At 44.7% G+C, this 17,216-nt stretch overlaps 2 protein-coding genes and 1 pseudogene across 2 annotated transcripts in view; all 3 read right to left on the bottom strand.

Annotated features, from left to right (window-relative positions):
• Positions 1-64: 64 nt before the first annotated feature.
• On the bottom strand, positions 65-4,345 carry LOC133228803 (uncharacterized). Its single transcript, XM_061384727.1, has one exon. The coding sequence runs from the start codon at positions 489-491 to the stop codon at positions 357-359; it is 135 nt and encodes a 44-aa protein (XP_061240711.1). The 5' UTR covers positions 492-4,345; the 3' UTR covers positions 65-356.
• A 1,261-nt stretch (positions 4,346-5,606) lies between these two features.
• VPS33A (VPS33A core subunit of CORVET and HOPS complexes) overlaps positions 5,607-17,216 on the bottom strand; it is a 29,617-nt gene continuing 18,007 nt past the window's right edge. The window contains exons 8-13 of the mRNA XM_061384719.1: positions 16,818-16,944; positions 15,536-15,603; positions 14,531-14,668; positions 11,558-11,695; positions 6,708-6,876; positions 5,607-6,193 (exon numbers count right to left, since the gene is read on the bottom strand). Coding sequence (XP_061240703.1) covers positions 6,012-6,193; positions 6,708-6,876; positions 11,558-11,695; positions 14,531-14,668; positions 15,536-15,603; positions 16,818-16,944 — 822 coding nt within the window. The 3' untranslated portion in view covers positions 5,607-6,011. The remainder of the gene's footprint in view (positions 6,194-6,707; positions 6,877-11,557; positions 11,696-14,530; positions 14,669-15,535; positions 15,604-16,817; positions 16,945-17,216) is intronic.
• On the bottom strand, positions 7,143-7,842 carry LOC133228802 (large ribosomal subunit protein uL6-like; annotated as a pseudogene).

The following is a 17,216-nucleotide window of genomic DNA, read 5'->3' as shown; positions in this document are numbered from 1 at the left end:
GAGCGCAGTCGGGATTGGACAGACGATGAAAGGGGCGGGGCTGAAGGTAACGGCAGAAACCGCGTTGCCAGACACCTAACCGCCAGAGCTTCCGCGTGGGGCGCGGCGGGGCGGAGCCGACCCTGGGGTAGAGGGAGCCGAGCGAAGTCGGCCGTCGCCAAGGGTGTTTGGACAGGGTCTCGGGTCCTCGCCCCTGGAGAGTTCTCTGGTTGGCTGGTCGGCCGTGCGGGTCCGTCAGGACAGAGGTCGGAGGCGGAGCAGAGGTCGGAGGCGGAGCAGCGCCCTGGAGGGCAGGTGGTTGGGGCCGGGTGCGGGGCGGGAGGTGGGAGGGGCAGGGAGCCGGGCAGGCGGCGCTGTCACTTCAGCACCAGGAAGTAGGTGGTCCAACCGGCCAGCAGCAGCGCCCCGATGAGCACCGTGTAACTGAGGAGCACGAAGGCCAGCAGCTCTCGCAGAAGCTGCAGCACGTGGATGGTGGACGAGGTCGGCATCGCCCTACGCGGGAGGCCCGAGAACCTGTAGGGTGGGGGCACCCAGGACACCTTGAGCACGCCAAGAGGACGGTTCTTTCGCTAGACCAACCTCCGCTGGACACTAAGCGAGCGCAACCGAGTCCCGCACCGTTAGAGGCAATGTGGACACAGGGCTAGACTAGGACCTCTAAAAAGTATAAACACACCTTCCTAAGGCTGCTGCTGCTAAGTCACGTCAGTCGTGTCCGACTCTGTGCGACCCCATAGACGGCAGCCCACCAGGCTCCCATTCCTGGGATTCTCCAGGCAAGAATATGGAGTGGGTTGCCATTTCCTTCTCTAGTGCATGAAAGTGAAAAGTGAAGTTGCTCAGTCGTGTCCGACTCTTCGCGACCCCATGGACTGCAGCCTACCAGGCTCCTCCGTCCATGGGATTTCCCAGGCAAGAGTACTGGAGTAGGTTGCCATTGCCCTCTCCGAGGCTAAGGAAGCCCAAAGGGCTGATTTTCTCCCTAACAACCCACGTGGACACTGTCTACATTTACATCATATAGTTCTTTTAAACTGAACGTTCTCATTCTTTGGCTCCTGATCTGGATCTGAGCTCGGAGCAGGGAAGCCTGGAGAGGAGAGTTCCCAGCTCCCGCTGCTGCACTGGTCTTCATCTCCAGCCCTCTCCTCCCATCCACCTCCTGCATTTTTAATGTTGTGAGTGTTGTTAATGGGCTAATGGAGTAAAGCTTGCTTTTTGCCATCATTCAAGCCGCAGCCCCAGCTGTCAGCGCTGCTTAGGAGAGGAAAAGAGATCGTTTTGAGTAGGGGGAAAGCAGCGGGCCCTCACTGCAGCCCTTCTGCAATTTTTCTGGCCCCAAGGCTTATCAATTTACAAGCGTCGGAGGACCGCTGCTTTATGGCCAGCCAGGATCGCAGGAGTGCCAAGAGGTGGGTATCAGTTTGACTCTGGGCTTATCTCTTTGCCCATTGTGCTCTTGGCATCCGCTCCAGCCCTCTATCTTCCACCTCGGATGGAATCAGATGGTAACAATTACAAACCAATTCTTTACCTCCACTGCTGCCCTGCCCAGCAACACCCCTCAGTGCCAGCCACCAACTTCCCTGTCTCCCCATTTCACTCACTCAACAAAGTTTCCACGAATCCTCCACTGTGGCAGCTCTGCGGTCCCTCTCCGGTCTGCTGTCCGAAGGTAGGCTTGTGTGCGCTCCAGTGATGTCGGCAAAGCTGAGGGACTTTCAGGCAGCAGCTGCACTCACCAACTAGGTGTGGTCTAGAGACCAATCACAATCTCCACGTGGTCCCTGAGCTCTCACGGAGCTGCGCACAGGCAAGTCCAGACCAGGCGGGGCGCTGGCAGGCTTGCCCACCCTCTGCCTGTGTCACCATCACAGCCCACACGGCTCTGAGGTTGCCTGCAAAAGCTCCTGTCTTAGAGGCGCTGAGCAAGTGGTACACAGGGGGGATTTCATGGCCCTTCTGCCTGGCTTTTCTAAACACTGTGGATGGGATACAGTCCAGATTCTTTTCTAACAAACTTCCACAAACAGCAGTCCCATCCTTGAGTCTCAGACAAGAAGAACCACTGTACATACAACATTCAATTATGACTGTCCAACTAAAGCAAAAACTTTAGCTTTTTTGTCTTAAAACATGCAATTACAAGCATTTGTGTGAGAACTAGCTCAGAAAACCAAGAGCTCTCAAGTGCTAGATTCTAATTCAGAGTTGCAGTTTACAGACTTATTATATAGACACCTTCGCAATGTACCTACTTCCAATTTCAACTCCTCCAAATGTTAAGGTTAAAAGAACCAGTCAGGATTCCAGCCAATAAAGAACAGACCCTTTCCCAGATGTAACAATGAAGGGAAAAGAAAGCACAAACTTTATGCTGCTCCCCATTCCTGTTTTTTGTAGTAGTTTGTAGTTAAGACTATGTTTTGACCTTTAAAAAAAAACAGGCAGCATGGACATCAACACTTTTATCAACATCTTCATCCAGAAGCCAAATGGCTCTCTAATTTGATCAGGATCTCTTATTATCAAATCATTGCCCCGCTGCAGCCGGGTTGAACACAGGAGCGGAACATTATCAAGCTGCGTGCAGGAAGCCAGTGAGTAATTACTCCCCACAGAGACCTGGTCATCTGGAGGGCTGTGTCCTGCCGAGTCACAGGCAAGTATGGCTGAGATTTATATTCTAATCCCACACCAAAGTAACATGCAAAAGGCTACTAAAATAGACCTGATTCTGTTACCCTTTAACTCTCACATCCTTCATATGGATATCTTAAGGCAGTTTTGTGTTCCAGCCTTTGTAGACTCTAATCACCACCCAATTTGGGGTATTTTATACCAACGGAGTGGCCTTCTCAGGTGGCTCAGTGGTACAGAATCCACTTGCCACTGCAGAAGACATGGGTTTGATCTCTGGGTTGGGAAGAACCCCTGGAGAAGGAAATGGCTGCCCACTTCAGTATTCTTGCCTGGGAAAAGCCCATGGATAGAAGAGCTTAGTGGGCTACAGTCCATGGGGTCGTAAAGAGTCAGACCTGACTTAGCAACTAAATAATGTCGCATTGGAGTAACTGAAGCTGAGACACATTATGTAGCTTGAAGTTCACATGCATCCATTTAGAAATGAGAGTCTGAGAAATTTTACAGTACTGTCTTTGATTGCTGGATGACAAAAAACATCCTCTATTTTCTACACTATGTCATTGTTAAACCATAGGACTGAAATATATACAAGGTTCTCAAGTATCATTCATTCTGTTTATCATTCATAGTCTTATGCGGTGTCTGTATTTCTCTGCCTTGCCATCCTTAGCACAGCCCCTCTTACTGGCTGCTTTAGGCACTCAGTTTGTTCTGGTTTTTTTTAAAGAAGTATTTCTTTTTTTTGAGTTCAGCTCTGCTGAATATAAACAGTTCAACTGAAAACAAGAGACAGACTACATGTCAGATTAATTATAATCCACTTGTCATGAGGACAGAGCTACAGTGGCTGAACACATGGAAATCTCCCTTCTCAGTTCTCTTCAAGAATTAAATGTGCTGTTACCTGGATTTGGGGAGAATGGATACATGTATGGCTGAGTCCCTTTGCTGTCCACCTGAAACTATCACAACATTGTTAATCAGCTGTACTCCAATATACAAGAAAAACTTTACAGTGCGCTGTTTTAAACCTCCTTTAACCATTAGTCTCTTGCTCCACAGTTAAACTGGGGTTCAAATACTTATTTCTCTTTTGACTACAATTCAAAAGTATACAGAAGGACACAAAATAGCGCCTATGCAGGCTTCTTTATCTACGGAGACTTCTTTTTGTAGGACTGCTGGTGTTGCAGAACCATCTATCCAACTAGACAAAAAGTCCAGACATGATGTAAACAATCCACCCTTTCCAAGAATAAATGTACCATTCACGTACCCGTTTTCTCAGTAAGGGCACACTTCTTTGGGACAAAGACTGCTTCAAGTATTAAGTGAACTTACACAAAGGCGTATAATATATAATTATCCCCCACTTTCTATTTGCATACAAATGGAGCAATTGAGGTTTTGAAGTCTTATGCTGAATGCATTTTTAGGAGCTGACCTAACTATGCTCAGAGCAAGAGAATGGAGAGTCATGAGTGAATGCAGACACATGAGACACAACTGAGCATCTGTTCACAGGACAAAACCCCAGCCAAGGGCACTTGCCTGGACTGGAATTGAATCCCAGGAGCCAAAAACACTGATGGACAAGGTGCATTTTATTCTCTACAGCAGCTAAGACTGAGAGCCACTGGGGCTGGAAGGTATAAACTAATCTCCCTGGGCTAACAAGGAGTTGAGAAAGGATTCCTAAAACAGGGATTGCTTTCTTTAAGACCTTTCCAAATACTGAATGTTAAAGCCAAGTTAAATTCACAAGAAGCTTATCTTTTAAATATTCCCTCTTCTACCCCTCATTTTTACATTAAAGAGATTTTTTTTTAATGCAGGATTTCTCCTTCACTCATAACATGGCATGTGCTAACAGAATTTCACTAGAGACAAAAACATGTACAGGTACTAATTAACAACAGAAATGACACCTCAGGGGACTTCCCTGGTGATCCGCTGGCTAAGACTCTGTGCTCTCAATGCAGAGGGCCTGGGTTTGATCCCTTGTCAGGGAACTAGATCCCACATGCTGCAGCAAAGAAGATCCCAAGTGCTGCAACTGAGACCCAGTGGAGCCAAATAAATAATTTAAAAAAAAAAAAGAAAAGAAATGACACCTGGGGAGGGACACTGACTTTGGACCCCAGCAAAGAAGGGGGAGGGGTCAACTAATTTTGCTGGAGACTTGGGCAAGGGCTATAAAACCATTAATTTAGTCCCCTTCTTGGCCTTAACTCTTTTGGATGCTGGGACAGTGCAGGAGGGAGATTTCCAACTTCTCTGCCAGCACCTTCCCTCTTCCCTTCTACAGCCTAGCAGTCTCCCCCAAGAAAGGTAGCAGCTGGATGCCTGGATCACCAACAAGCTGCACCAGAGGGGGATGACATCACCAAACCAGGGAGCTGGGTGTTTCCTAGCATAACAAACACCGGAGGCTGTGTAAGGAGTGGCTGCAGACTGCTGGGGCAGCAGGTGTGGCACTTACCTGGGAGGGGGAGCTGCCACATGCCAAAGCAAAGCTGTCACTGCTTACGGGGGGGAACCAGCTGGATGGTGGGGCTCACGGTGAGCAGGGAAGAAAACTGAAGGCATCTACCACTGAAATTTCTTAATAACATGCACTAAGAACACATCTTCAAATACATTCTCAGAAAGCTGAGTTTTCCTCAATGTAAAAAGCCCTTGATAAGTTGGGGACCCACACCAATTCAGCTGATCACAGCATAAAATCTGTTCTTTGGCAAGAAGCTCTTCCAAACCTTTTGCTTTTTTAGAAGCACTGGAATCAAAAACAGAAGGAGCCAAAACTTGCCCTGACGACCAGGTAACATAGAGACCGGTGACACTGGATGTATGGTGCCATGTTCGACAGGAAAAAACAGTCTCAAACTCAGGTATTTGAGATACCAGCCCCAGGTCCCTAACACTTGGCCACTGCCCTAGGCATGATGCACCTCCAAGAAATTCAGCACTGTTTATTAGGGGTTGGACTTCCACTTTTATTTTCATTTTTACCTGGTTGGTCCCTGCGTTCTTAAGAACTGGCCCCATTTATGGCTGAACAGATTATCCATCCCCACCACGCTTCATATATTTCCAGAGGTCTCTAATGGAGATCCTGGGCTCAGAACATGAAAAACTGGGATTTCTTTTACACAGGCTGAGTCTCTTCCATTCTTCTTTAAAAAATTTAAGAACACAAAAGAGAAACTGAACAGAGAAAACAGCCTAATTTAAGAAGCTGACCCCAAAGTAAATTCTGCATTCCTGTTGTTATTCCTCCATGGAACTGCACTGCCGTTCCCGTAACTTCTTCAAAGGAGCAGTTTATTCTGTAGTTCATTGGTAAGTCTACTTGGAACGCCCTAGAAAGGTTTTTCCATTAGTGACTCTAACCAGCTGGCCCCGTTGATTAGTTTAGTGGTGGCGATGACATATTCTGTACCTCCATCTTCCAGCTGGGAGAGAAATCGCAGGGCAGCAATTTCAGCAAAGGTTACACCCCCGAGGAAAAAGATCAGAGTGACTCGGTTTTCTCCTGGTTGACCTAAAATTTGAACATTTCAGAATGAAGAATCATTATCATTATTTTTGAAAATTATGTATTTATTTTTGGCTGTGCAGCATGTGGGATCATAGTTTCCTGACCAGGGATCAAACCCTCACCCCCAGCATTGGAATGCACAGAGTCTTAACCCCTGGTCTGCCACGGAAGAACTATTTATTATCGATGCTTCTTTTCCCACTTCTTAAAAAAACTGCATCATTCCTAAGAAAAGTCGTATATGTCTTGGTACAGACAGTTCACTTGAAACTCAGGAACCATGATTTTGATCTCAATGTTTTTTCTAACTTAGGAGATCCTCAACTCAGAGGTTGAAATCTGCTACTCCTAAGGGAGTAATGAGCTCCAGTGCTTACAATGTAATTCACAACTAACAGCAGCAGTATATTGGACTCTGACTCCTAAGTCCTTTACAAATGTATAAAGCAAGTGCGTTAATATGCGAAAACCACAGAAACAGCGCATGAGTATCTGTAGATACGGGCCCTGGACTTACGTTTCTTTTGCAGTCCTGTGGGCAACGGCTGCCGTTCCTCAAAGTGGGGCCCTGGGAGGATGCGCAGAACTTCCTCAATACTCCGCCAGCCAGGCCGGGAAAGCAGCTGGGCCAGTCGCACACTGAGCGGAGCGTAACCACTGTATACGTACGATATGTCTGTGGGATTCTGTTAAATAATTGAAGAGAAAAAAGCTTGTACAGCAAGAGACAGAGAAGTGGAGCCACCTAACTGCGGCTTTTGGGGTAATGCAAAATTATTTGATTTGGCTTTGAAGTAGAAACACAAAGCCCTAAAAATAGCTTGCTCCAATGCTGAAATATCTGGCAGCAATATTGAAATATCTTTCTCTAATATCAAAATATTCTTCTCCAGTCTACTCATGCTTGGCTCTGTTCTTAGCAGCCAAGGGGTCACCTTCTTCTTTTTTGTAATTTACTTTTTTTTTTCAAATCAAGAGTTTTTATTGTCTCTTTAAAACATCACAACTGAGTCCACAGAACCATCTGCTATCTTGTTTCTGCAGCAGGATCACTGAGATCTTATTCATCAGCCTGCTGAACTGTTCCTTTTTCAGAAACATAGATACCATCCAAAAATTTTCTGATATCCTTGTTTTTAACTGTGGTGGCTTGCTGAATCAAAGCAGCTGAATTTGACACAAGTTCAATGTCATTTCCTTCAAGAATCAACTCATCTTTCTGGGCTTGAGATACTGAACAGGCAACCCCTGGCCTCATTCAAACCCTGCGTATATATTTTTCACCCCCAAAATTTCGGATTTCCACAAGAGAACCATTCTCCTGAATAACAACGTTGATGGGGAAGTGGGCATACACCGACCTCATCTTGTAACGGAAACCCGGTGTAACACCCTTGATCATGTTCTGTACGTGACTACAGACTGTGCGAACAGTGGCCAGTTCCTTTCTGTTTCCCTACCATTTGTCAACACGGAGCCTCTTCTTTTTCTTTCCAAGGAGACTGAGTTCTACATTGATGTGATTGAAGTCCCTCCGCAGGGTGCCTTTGGGGCCCTTCACAATAACTGTCCGTCCCTTCAAGTTAATGTTAATTTTCTGGGATGTCGACAGTCTGGTTGCTGAGAATGGTCTTCATTCTCACAGTAGATGCGGCAAAGAGAGCTGTAATTTACTTTTAATTGGAGGATAATTACTTTACAATATTGTGTTTCTGCCATACATCAACACGAATCAGCCATGTGTGCATGTGTGCAGTCGAGTCTGACTCTCTGCGACCTCATGGACTGGAGCCCACCAGGCTCCTCTGTCCGTGGAATTTTCCAGGCAAAAATACTGGAGTGCGTTACCATTTCTTCCTCCAGGGGATCTTCCTGACCTAGGGATCAAACCCAAGTCTCCTGCATCTGCAGACGGGTTCTACCACTAGCACCACCTGGATAGGTATACATACATCCCCTCCCTCTTGAGCCTCCCTCCTACCCCATCCCACCCCTCTAGTTTGTCACAGAGCATTGGATTTGAGCTCCGTGCGTCACACAGCAAATTCCCACTGCCTATGTATTTAATACATGGTAATGTACATGTTTCCATACCATTCCATCCAAAGGTGCACTTTCGACTCAAACCTTCAAAAGCCACTCAAAGCATCTCTAGGAACTGAAGATGGAAAGTTGTTACTTGGTTTGGCAAGAAACTTCTTGGCGAGTAAAGTGGAACTCTCTAGCCGAGAAACAGAACCCTTGGACCTGTCAATTCTACTTTCAGGCATTTATCCCACAAAGGGGCTTGTGCTCCAGAGGAGAAAAGACCAAAGCACAAACATATTAATGCAACACTGAATGAACTAGTGAAAGACTGCAAATGACTTGAATTTCTAATAAATCATAAAACAAGATATAACTGAAAACCACTATGGTGCAATTAAAAAGAAGTTAAAAGAATGAAGGAGGGGGGACTTCTCTGGTGGTCCAGTGGTTAGGAATCCACCTCCCAATGCAGCGGATACAGGTTCGATTTCCTAGCTGGGGAACTAAGATCTCACACGCTGCAGGGCAATTAAACCCACATGTCATAGTAAAAGATCCCACAGGCAGCAAATGAGACCTAATGCAGTCAAATACATATATAAATGAATGAAGGAGGGGACCTCCCTGGTGATCCATGGATTAAGACTCTGTACTTGCACTGCAGGAAGCACAGGTTTCGTCCCTTCTCAGGGAAGTAAGAACCTGAGTGCTGAGAGGGTAAGAGGTGGGTGGGTGAGGTAGGTACAGGCTGGTCAGGGCAGTGAAGAGCCAAACTAATACATCATTTACACTGTACAACACGGGAATTACGGCTGTCATTCCAATCCCAAAGAAAGGTAATGCCAAAGAATGTTCAAACTACTGCACAACTGCACTCATCTCACACGCTAGTAAAGCTCAAAATTCTCCAAGCCAGGCTTCAGCAATATGTGAACCGTGAACTTCCAGATGTTCAAGCTGGTTTTAGAAAAGGCAGAGGAACCAGAGATCAAATTGCCAACATCCGCTGGATCATGGAAAAAGCAAGAGAGTTCCAGAAAAACATCTATTTCTGCTTTATTGACTACGCCAAAGCCTTTGACTGTGTGGATCACAATAAACTGTGGAAAATTCTGAAAGAGATGGGAATACCAGACCACCTGATCTGCCTCTTGAGAAATCTGTATGCAGGTCAGGAAGCAACAGTTAGAACTGGACATGGAACAACAGACTGGTTCCAAATAGGGACAGGAGTACGTCAAGGCTGTGTATTGTCACCCTGCTTATTTAACTTATATGCAGAGTACATCATGAGAAACGCTGGGCTGGAGGAAGCACAAGCTGGAATCAAGATTTCTGGGAGAAATATCAATAACTTCAGATATGCAAATGACACCACCCTTATGGCAGAAAGTGAAGAAGAACTACAGAGCCTCTTGATGAAAGTGAAAGAGGAGAGTGAAAAAGTTGGCTTAAAGCTTAACATTCAGAAAACAAAGATCATGGCATCTGGTCCCATCACTTCATGGCAAATAGATGGGGAAACAGTGGAAACAGTGACAGACTTTATTTTTCTGGGCTCCAAAATCACTGCAGATGGTGACTGTAGCCATGAAATTAAAAGATGCTTACTCCTTGGAAGGAAAGTTATGACCAACCTAGATAGCATATTCAAAAGCAGAGACGTTACTTTGCCAACAAAGGTCTGTCTAGTCAAGGCTATGGTTCTTCCAGTGGTCATGTATGGATGTGAGAGTTGGACTGTGAAGAAGGCTGAGCGCCGAACAATTGATGCTTTTGAACTGTGGTGTTGGAGAAGACTCTTGAGAGTCCCTTGGACTGCAAGGAGATCCAACCAGTCCTTCCTAAAGGAGATAGGTCCTGGGTTCATTGGAGGGACTGATATTGAAGCTGAAACTCCAATACTCTGGCCACCTGATGTGGAGAGCTGATTCATCTGAAAAGACCCTGATGCTGGGAAAGATTGAGGACAGGAGGAGAAGGGGACGACAGAGGATGCAATGCTTGGATGGCATCACTGACACAATGGACATAGGTTTGGGTGGACTCTGGGAGTTGGTTATGGACAGGGAGGCCTGGCATGCTGCAGTTCATGGGTCACAACGAGTTGGACACGACTGAGCGACAGAACTGAACTGAACTGATATTCCCACTGGGGAGAAACAATCCAATTTTAGTACTGAGAGAAGAGATTGTTTAATTGTTAGCTTTTGTGCCAAGAGGCAGCCTAATAAAGCCCCTTATGAAAAACCAAAAAAAGAATATAAGAAAAATGAAATTTAGAAAGATGGGAATACATAACAAATATAAAGCAAAGTGCACCCTACTTTGAAGACCCAAGGTATAGAATATGCACCATTTATGTAAAAATGTTTGTCTAGGATTGCCTGGTGGTCCAGCGGGTAATACTCTGTACTCCCAATGCAGAAGGCCCGGGTTCGATCTCTGTTCAGGGAACTAGATCCCACATGCCACAATTAAGACCCCAGAGCGGCCAAATCAATAAATAAATATTTTAAAAAATGTTTGTCTATATACAGAATCTTTCTGGGAAGATGCGTAACAAACTGGTTATAGTGATCAATTCTGAGTGGAGACGGGTTGGCTGTGGGAGGAACCTTGCTTCTCACCATCTGCTTTCCTTTTGTACTGGATCCTTGCCTGACCCTCCCCACCTTCTACCTGGTGCTGTGTGCCCAGGAGGCAGCCCTGTGGGCTCCACACCAGCTCGAAAATGGAGAGGACAGGACTGTGCGGTCACGTTTTGTTGCCCGAATCCCTCTCTGTAATGCTGCCAGAGGCTGGTTGAGTCTCTTGGCTTGTCACCACACAGCTCTGCTCTCCTGGTTCTGGAACCCCTGCCCTCAGACCTCAGATGGGAGGGGGTAAGTGGTTCTCTACTGCACTGCCTGTCCCACCCCATCTTTATAAAACTCCATCAAACTTCTCAGTACAAGAGCACTGCTTTCTGCCAGGATCCACACATTAAAAAAAAAAAAAAAAATTAGAAAACTGTCTTTAGAAAGCAAAGCAGGTGAATAGATCAAGTAGCGTATGTCATGGCAATACACCAGCAATGGGAACTCAAATGAGCTGAAGTATGCACAGGGGTGTCTGACTCTGCGACCCCGTGGACTGTAGCCCACCGGGCTCCATTGGCCATGGGATTTTTCAGGCAAGAATACTGGAGTGAGTTGCCATTTCCTCCTCCAGGGGATCCTCCCGACCCAGGGATAGAACCCGAGTCTCCTATTATTATTATCTTCTGCATTGCCAGGCGGTCTCTTTACCACTGAGCCACCTGGGAAGCTCTCAGTGAGTTGAAGAGGAGCATCTTACTTGCTCATTTACATCATCCATCCAAAGGCGTAACGTTTTCCGGATAGTGGGGTAATTGTTTCTGCCCCCCGTCTGTGGCTTCAGCAGACCAGCCTTCTCGAGGTTGTGCAAGGTCAGGATGTGCTCATAGCCGTAGGTCTGCAAGAGAAATCAAATCAGGAAAATGGTTTCTGTGACTTTCAAAAAGGAGCACTTCCAACAAATTCACTGGTGAGCACTCTGGGGCATGTTACCAAAATCCAGGTGATGACTGTCCGCGGGCGCAGGCAGGGCAGGACGGAAGCCTGTCCTAAAGCTGCTTGCCCATGACAACAAATCCAGCTCACTGGATTACTCAAAGGATTTAAACTTTTCACTTTAAAGTTCCGAGAATTTATGGGCCCAACTTAAGTGAGCATCAAATAAATTATAGTATTCTGGACTTCCCTGGCAATCCAGTGGTTAAGATCCCATGTTTCCACCCCAGGAGGTGGGGGTCTGATCCCTGGTCAGGCAACTGAGATCCCCCACAGCATGGCCAAAAAAAAAAATTATAGTATATTTTCATATGGAATATAACTAGCTGTTAAAAGCAGAATGAGGCAGACCTACACATCCTGATTAAGAACAAGTTTCTGGATTTATTCTTAAGGACAAAAAAATAGAATATAGTTAATTCCTCTAGATACGAAAAAGTTCTGTTCTGAGAGTGTGTTTTTAAGTCCAGCAAAGTTAGCCTGAGTACCCACCTAACACAATTGGAGGGCAAGCTGAAGTTTCTCTTAAGTCTCACATTGATGGAATGCACATTCACATCTTTGAAAGTTTTTAATTTTTGAAGGTTTGTGTGTAGGGGACTTACTGTACTTCACATAATAGGATTTTATCTCTATTAAAAGAGACCTAATGAGTAATAAAAGCTGATGCTTATATGATACTTTCCATGTTTTAAGTGCTTTATATATGTTAACTTAATCATTCTTACTATAACCCCATGAGGTAGATACTATTATCTCCATTTTACAGAGAACTTTAAATAACTTGCCCAAGGTCACACAGCTAATGAGTAACAGAGCTGGGACTCAGATCCAGTTGGTCTCGCCCCATGGTCTGTGTATGTAAACGTTTTTTGTACACACACGCAAAGAAGGGGATCTGGAAGCACTCCAACCAAACTGCTCATGTAAATCCCCTCCAGGGAGGGGAATGGTGGGCAGGGGAGGCGAGGCGGGGCGTCACAGTTTGTACGGTGTGTGTGTGTGTGTGTGTGTGTGTTAGATGCTCAGTTGTGTCCAACTCTTTGCAACTGCATGGACTGTAGCCTGCCAGGCTCCTCTGTCCATGAAATTCTCCAGGCAATAATAATACTGGAATGGGTTGCCATTCCCTTCTCCAGGGGATTTCCCAGACCTAGGGGGTGAACTCGAGTCTCCTGCATTGCAGGCAGATTCTTTACCTTCTGAGCTACCTACCTGGGAAGCCCTTGCACCATATACTTCTGCTTCATTTGAATGTTATATGATGAGAATGCACATGTAATTTTTTAAAGGAGAAGCAAACAAAAAACCCAAACTAAGTGAGTATTTAGTTTTGACAATAATGTACTTAACTGTAAATAGTAACAGCAAATACATACAGCTGAAACATTTTTCAACAGAGAGGAGAATTTTAAAAACAATGGTGGGCTTTTCCTTACTATAAAGTAACAGGCTTGATTTAAGTAAGTCGGCTAAGGAATCATCATCAGAAAGTTCCCTTCCTCTGTGGAACTGTCGGTTAAAGAGCAGGGGCACTAGTCCCTGGCTGTCTGGGGTTGGTCCTGGCTCCGGTACATACTATCCATGGGATTCTCTGGGAAAGAACACAACAACCGCAGATATGCAGATGATTCCACTCTTACAGCAGAAAGTGAAGAGGAACTGAAGACTCTCTTGATGAGGGTGAAAGAGGAGAGTGGAAGAACTGGCTTAAAACTAAGTATTAAAAAAACTAAGTTCATGGCATCTGGTCCCATTACTTCATGGCAGATAGGAGAAAGTGGAAGCAGTGACAGACGTTACTTTCTTGGGCTCCAGAATCACTGTGGACAGTGACTACAGCTGTGAAATCAAAAGATGCTTGTTCCTTGGAAGAAAAGCTATGACAAACGTAGACAAGTATTAAAATGCAGAGACATCACTTTACCAAGAAAGGTCCACATAGTCAAAGCTATGGTTTTTCCAGTATCATGTACGGATGTGAGTTGGATCATAAAGGCGGAGCACCAAAGAATTGATGCTTTTGAACTGTGGTGCTGGAAGACTCTTGAGAGTCCCTTAGACTGCAAGGAGATCAAGCCACTCAATTTTAAACGAAATCAACCTGAATATTCATTGGAAGGACTGATGGTGAAGCTAAAGCTTCAATACCCTGGCCAGCTGATGCAAACAGCCAACTCATTGGAAAAGATCCTCATGCTGGGAAAGATTGAAGGCAAAAGGATAAGGGGATGACAGAGGATGAGATAGTTAGATGGCATCACAAACTCAACGGACATGAATTTAAGCAAACTCCAGGAGATAGTGGAGGACAGAGAAGCCTGGAGTGCTGCAGTCCATGGCATCTCAAAGAGACACAACTTAGGGAATGAAAAACAACAACTGGCACACACTAGCTGCTGACCTTGGGCAAGTTACAGCACTACTCTGTGCCGTGGTTTTCTCATCCATAAAATGGGGATAAGACTATCTCGCTCATCACCTTTGTAAGGATTAAACAAATGAATACACATAACACTCTTCTAACTAAGCCTGGCATGTAGTAAAAGCTCAATAAACATTAACTATCGTTATTATTATGCAAACACAGCAGACAAATACCAAGGACAATCCCTCCAGGTATTAAAACATTTAAAAGATAATGGAAACCCTACACCCAAATAGCAGCTTTGGGAAGTATTTTTTTAGAAAGACGCTTTCACCCCTGGCAAATTAGTCACTTTAAAAACATACTGACCTGTAGAATTTCTCTTTTGTAATAATCCAGAACTTTCTGTTTGAGTCCACTATTGCACACAGACTGGAGGCAAACTAGTCTTAACACCTTGATCAAGGGATGTTTTTGGGCAATACAATCCTCAATGTAGCTGTTGACCTGAAAACAAAGTGTAGATGGGCACCAGCATCTGGTCTGGGGACTGACAGAACTGGATATTTACTATTATTTTTCAAAGTCAAATAAAGGAGATGAGTGGAAGAAGAGCTCATTCTTTTTGCACTTTCCCTCAGCTCCCTCCAGAGTAGCTCCTTCGGCCCTTGCTACACACACCCCCTCCACCACGCAGACACGCCAGGCTGGTGAGGGCAGACTCGAGGGACCCAGCAGCCTGTCTGGACTCATCTGTCTCCATGGATGGACAACCTCCAGAGGCTGCTGCATGTCCCGGGTGTGTGATCCTGGCTATCCCAGCAGCAATTTATCAGCATAAAGTAACAAGAATCTTTCTAGAAGATGGGAATTTTCACAAATTCAATCATTTCAAATTTAGTAATAGAGGTGGATATGTAAAGGAACTATCAGACCAATTTGCTGGGACCTCCCTGGTGGTCCAGTGGCTAAGACTCAGCAATCCCAATGCAGGGGGCCTGGGATCGATCCCTAGTCAGGGGACTGGATCCCACATGCCACAGCGAAAAGATCCCACATGCCTCAACTAAGACCCGGTGCAGCCAAATAAATTAATTAATTAAAAAAAAAAAGATCAATTCATTTAGGAAGTAAATCTATTCATTTAGAGATCTTTGATTTTAGGGGCAGGGCCTCACCTCTCTGTGCACTGAAGAAAGTGCCTTCAATACAATAATCTTAAATACTTGATTAAGATCTCTGTTTTCACATTTTGCATCTGCTCTTCAAAATATTTAGACAAGGCATGGGAATCAAAGCAATTGCTTTTCTAGCTGTAATCTTAGTTTTTATAAGGTATCAATTATTTGTTAGAACAGTTTCATTTTCACATACTTTATCAGTGTCTATTCCAGACATAAACTCCTGCTCCACTGTCAATTTATCAAAGAAGTCTTCAGAAGCTAAAATGGAAACAGCAAATTTGTAAGTAAGAAATTCAATAAATGTTAATGCTTTTATACACAGAGCATGACTAGGAAACATGACATGCAAAAAAGAAAGCAAACAAAAATTCAAACTGCCACCTGAGGAGAATCTAAGAAACATGGAAAACTATAACTCTGACCTCCTAAGTTACATCCAGGAATAGTCAACCACTGTACCCTTTCGCTATTCTTAGGACTCTCATGAAATCTCAATATCCTTAGGATTCTAATAAGATCTTAGGAATTTTTCTTCAGTATCTGCTGCTACTGCTAAGTCACTTCAGTCGTGTCGGATTCTGTGAGACCCCATAGATGGCAGCCCACCAGGCTCTGCCATCCCTGGGATTCTCCAGGCAAGAAAACTGGAGCGGGCTGCCATTTCCTTCTCCAGTGCATGAAAGTGAAAAGTAAAAGTGAAGTCGCTCAATCATGTCTGACTCCTCACGACCCCATGGACTGAAGCCTACCAGGCTCCTCCGTCCATGGGATTTTCCAGGCAAGAGTACTGGAGTGGGTTGCCATTGCCTTCTCCTTTTCTTCAGTATCAATGAAAGCTAATTTGCCAAGAGCCTTTTACTTGCATCATCAGATCTAACCCAGTTTCACCTGATCTCCACTTCCATCAATATGAAAACAAAGGACTGATTTTCTAACACTTTTATGTAAGATTCAAAGCATACTTTATAAAACAGGGCATTGAACAATCTCTAACTCAGCTTTTACAGCCTGTGTTTTAACAAGTAAATTCATCTTTGGTGTAATAGACATTTCCCAAGCTCTTTCAAAATACTTAACATACACTCTCCACCTAGGGAGTCTTCAAGGGAAAAACAAAAACTAAAACAGAAACTGGATTCTGCTCTAAGTAATCCTTAATGACAGGGTAAAAACCAGACCGAAACAATTAACTGCCTCATGTTAGGGGAAGAATTTTTTTCTCTTTTTGACATTCCAAATATTGTATCACATGATTACATTATCTTATTAATGAAAGAAAACTGAGTTAACCACAAAGGGAACATTTTTGACTATAAACATGGGAACATTTAATTAACACTGAGGATAACATACGGTATTAAAACAGAGCTAACCCTCCCAAGGGAGCATGGCGGTGCCAATGGCCATGGTGTCAGTCATGGTTCGTGCTAGTCAGCCCCAGGCAAGCTCCATCACTTCCCAAGGATACTCACTAGTTACATCTTTGATCAGCTCTGCAATCGAGGTGTGATTTGCGAGGGAGCCTCGCGCTGCCTGCATGTGGGGCAGCTGTGAAACGAACTGCTTGATCTCCCCAACTGTCTTGGCATTGTGCCTTTCCTGAAATGCATAAAACAGCAGGAGCAGGAAGTGGGGAAGATATTTTAAGCGCTCTGTTCTTTGTATTGCTTAGGGGACATTCAATTTATACTAATGCAAAAGAAAGAAGGGAATACAAATAAATCAGGCCAGACCCATCTTCAACATGACACAGAAAAACAGAAAAGACAGGCTCACTGTTCCTGTTCACTACATTAGTACTTTTTTAGGGAGCAAATGCCTAAGGTTTTTTTTCCTTCCCAGGGACCAGATAATATTGTGATTAGTATTTG

Source organism: Bos javanicus, chromosome 17, assembly GCF_032452875.1.
Source record: "Bos javanicus breed banteng chromosome 17, ARS-OSU_banteng_1.0, whole genome shotgun sequence".
NCBI classification, from domain to species: domain Eukaryota; kingdom Metazoa; phylum Chordata; class Mammalia; order Artiodactyla; family Bovidae; genus Bos; species Bos javanicus.
The sequence above is the reverse complement of the archived record's forward strand: the minus strand, read 5'-3'. Positions and strand labels throughout refer to the sequence as shown.

What these genes read in the sequence shown, in the direction of transcription:
- LOC133228803 (XM_061384727.1), bottom strand. Translation starts at nt 491, where the DNA reads ATGCCGACCTCGTCCACCATCCACGTGCTGCAGCTTCTGCGAGAGCTG.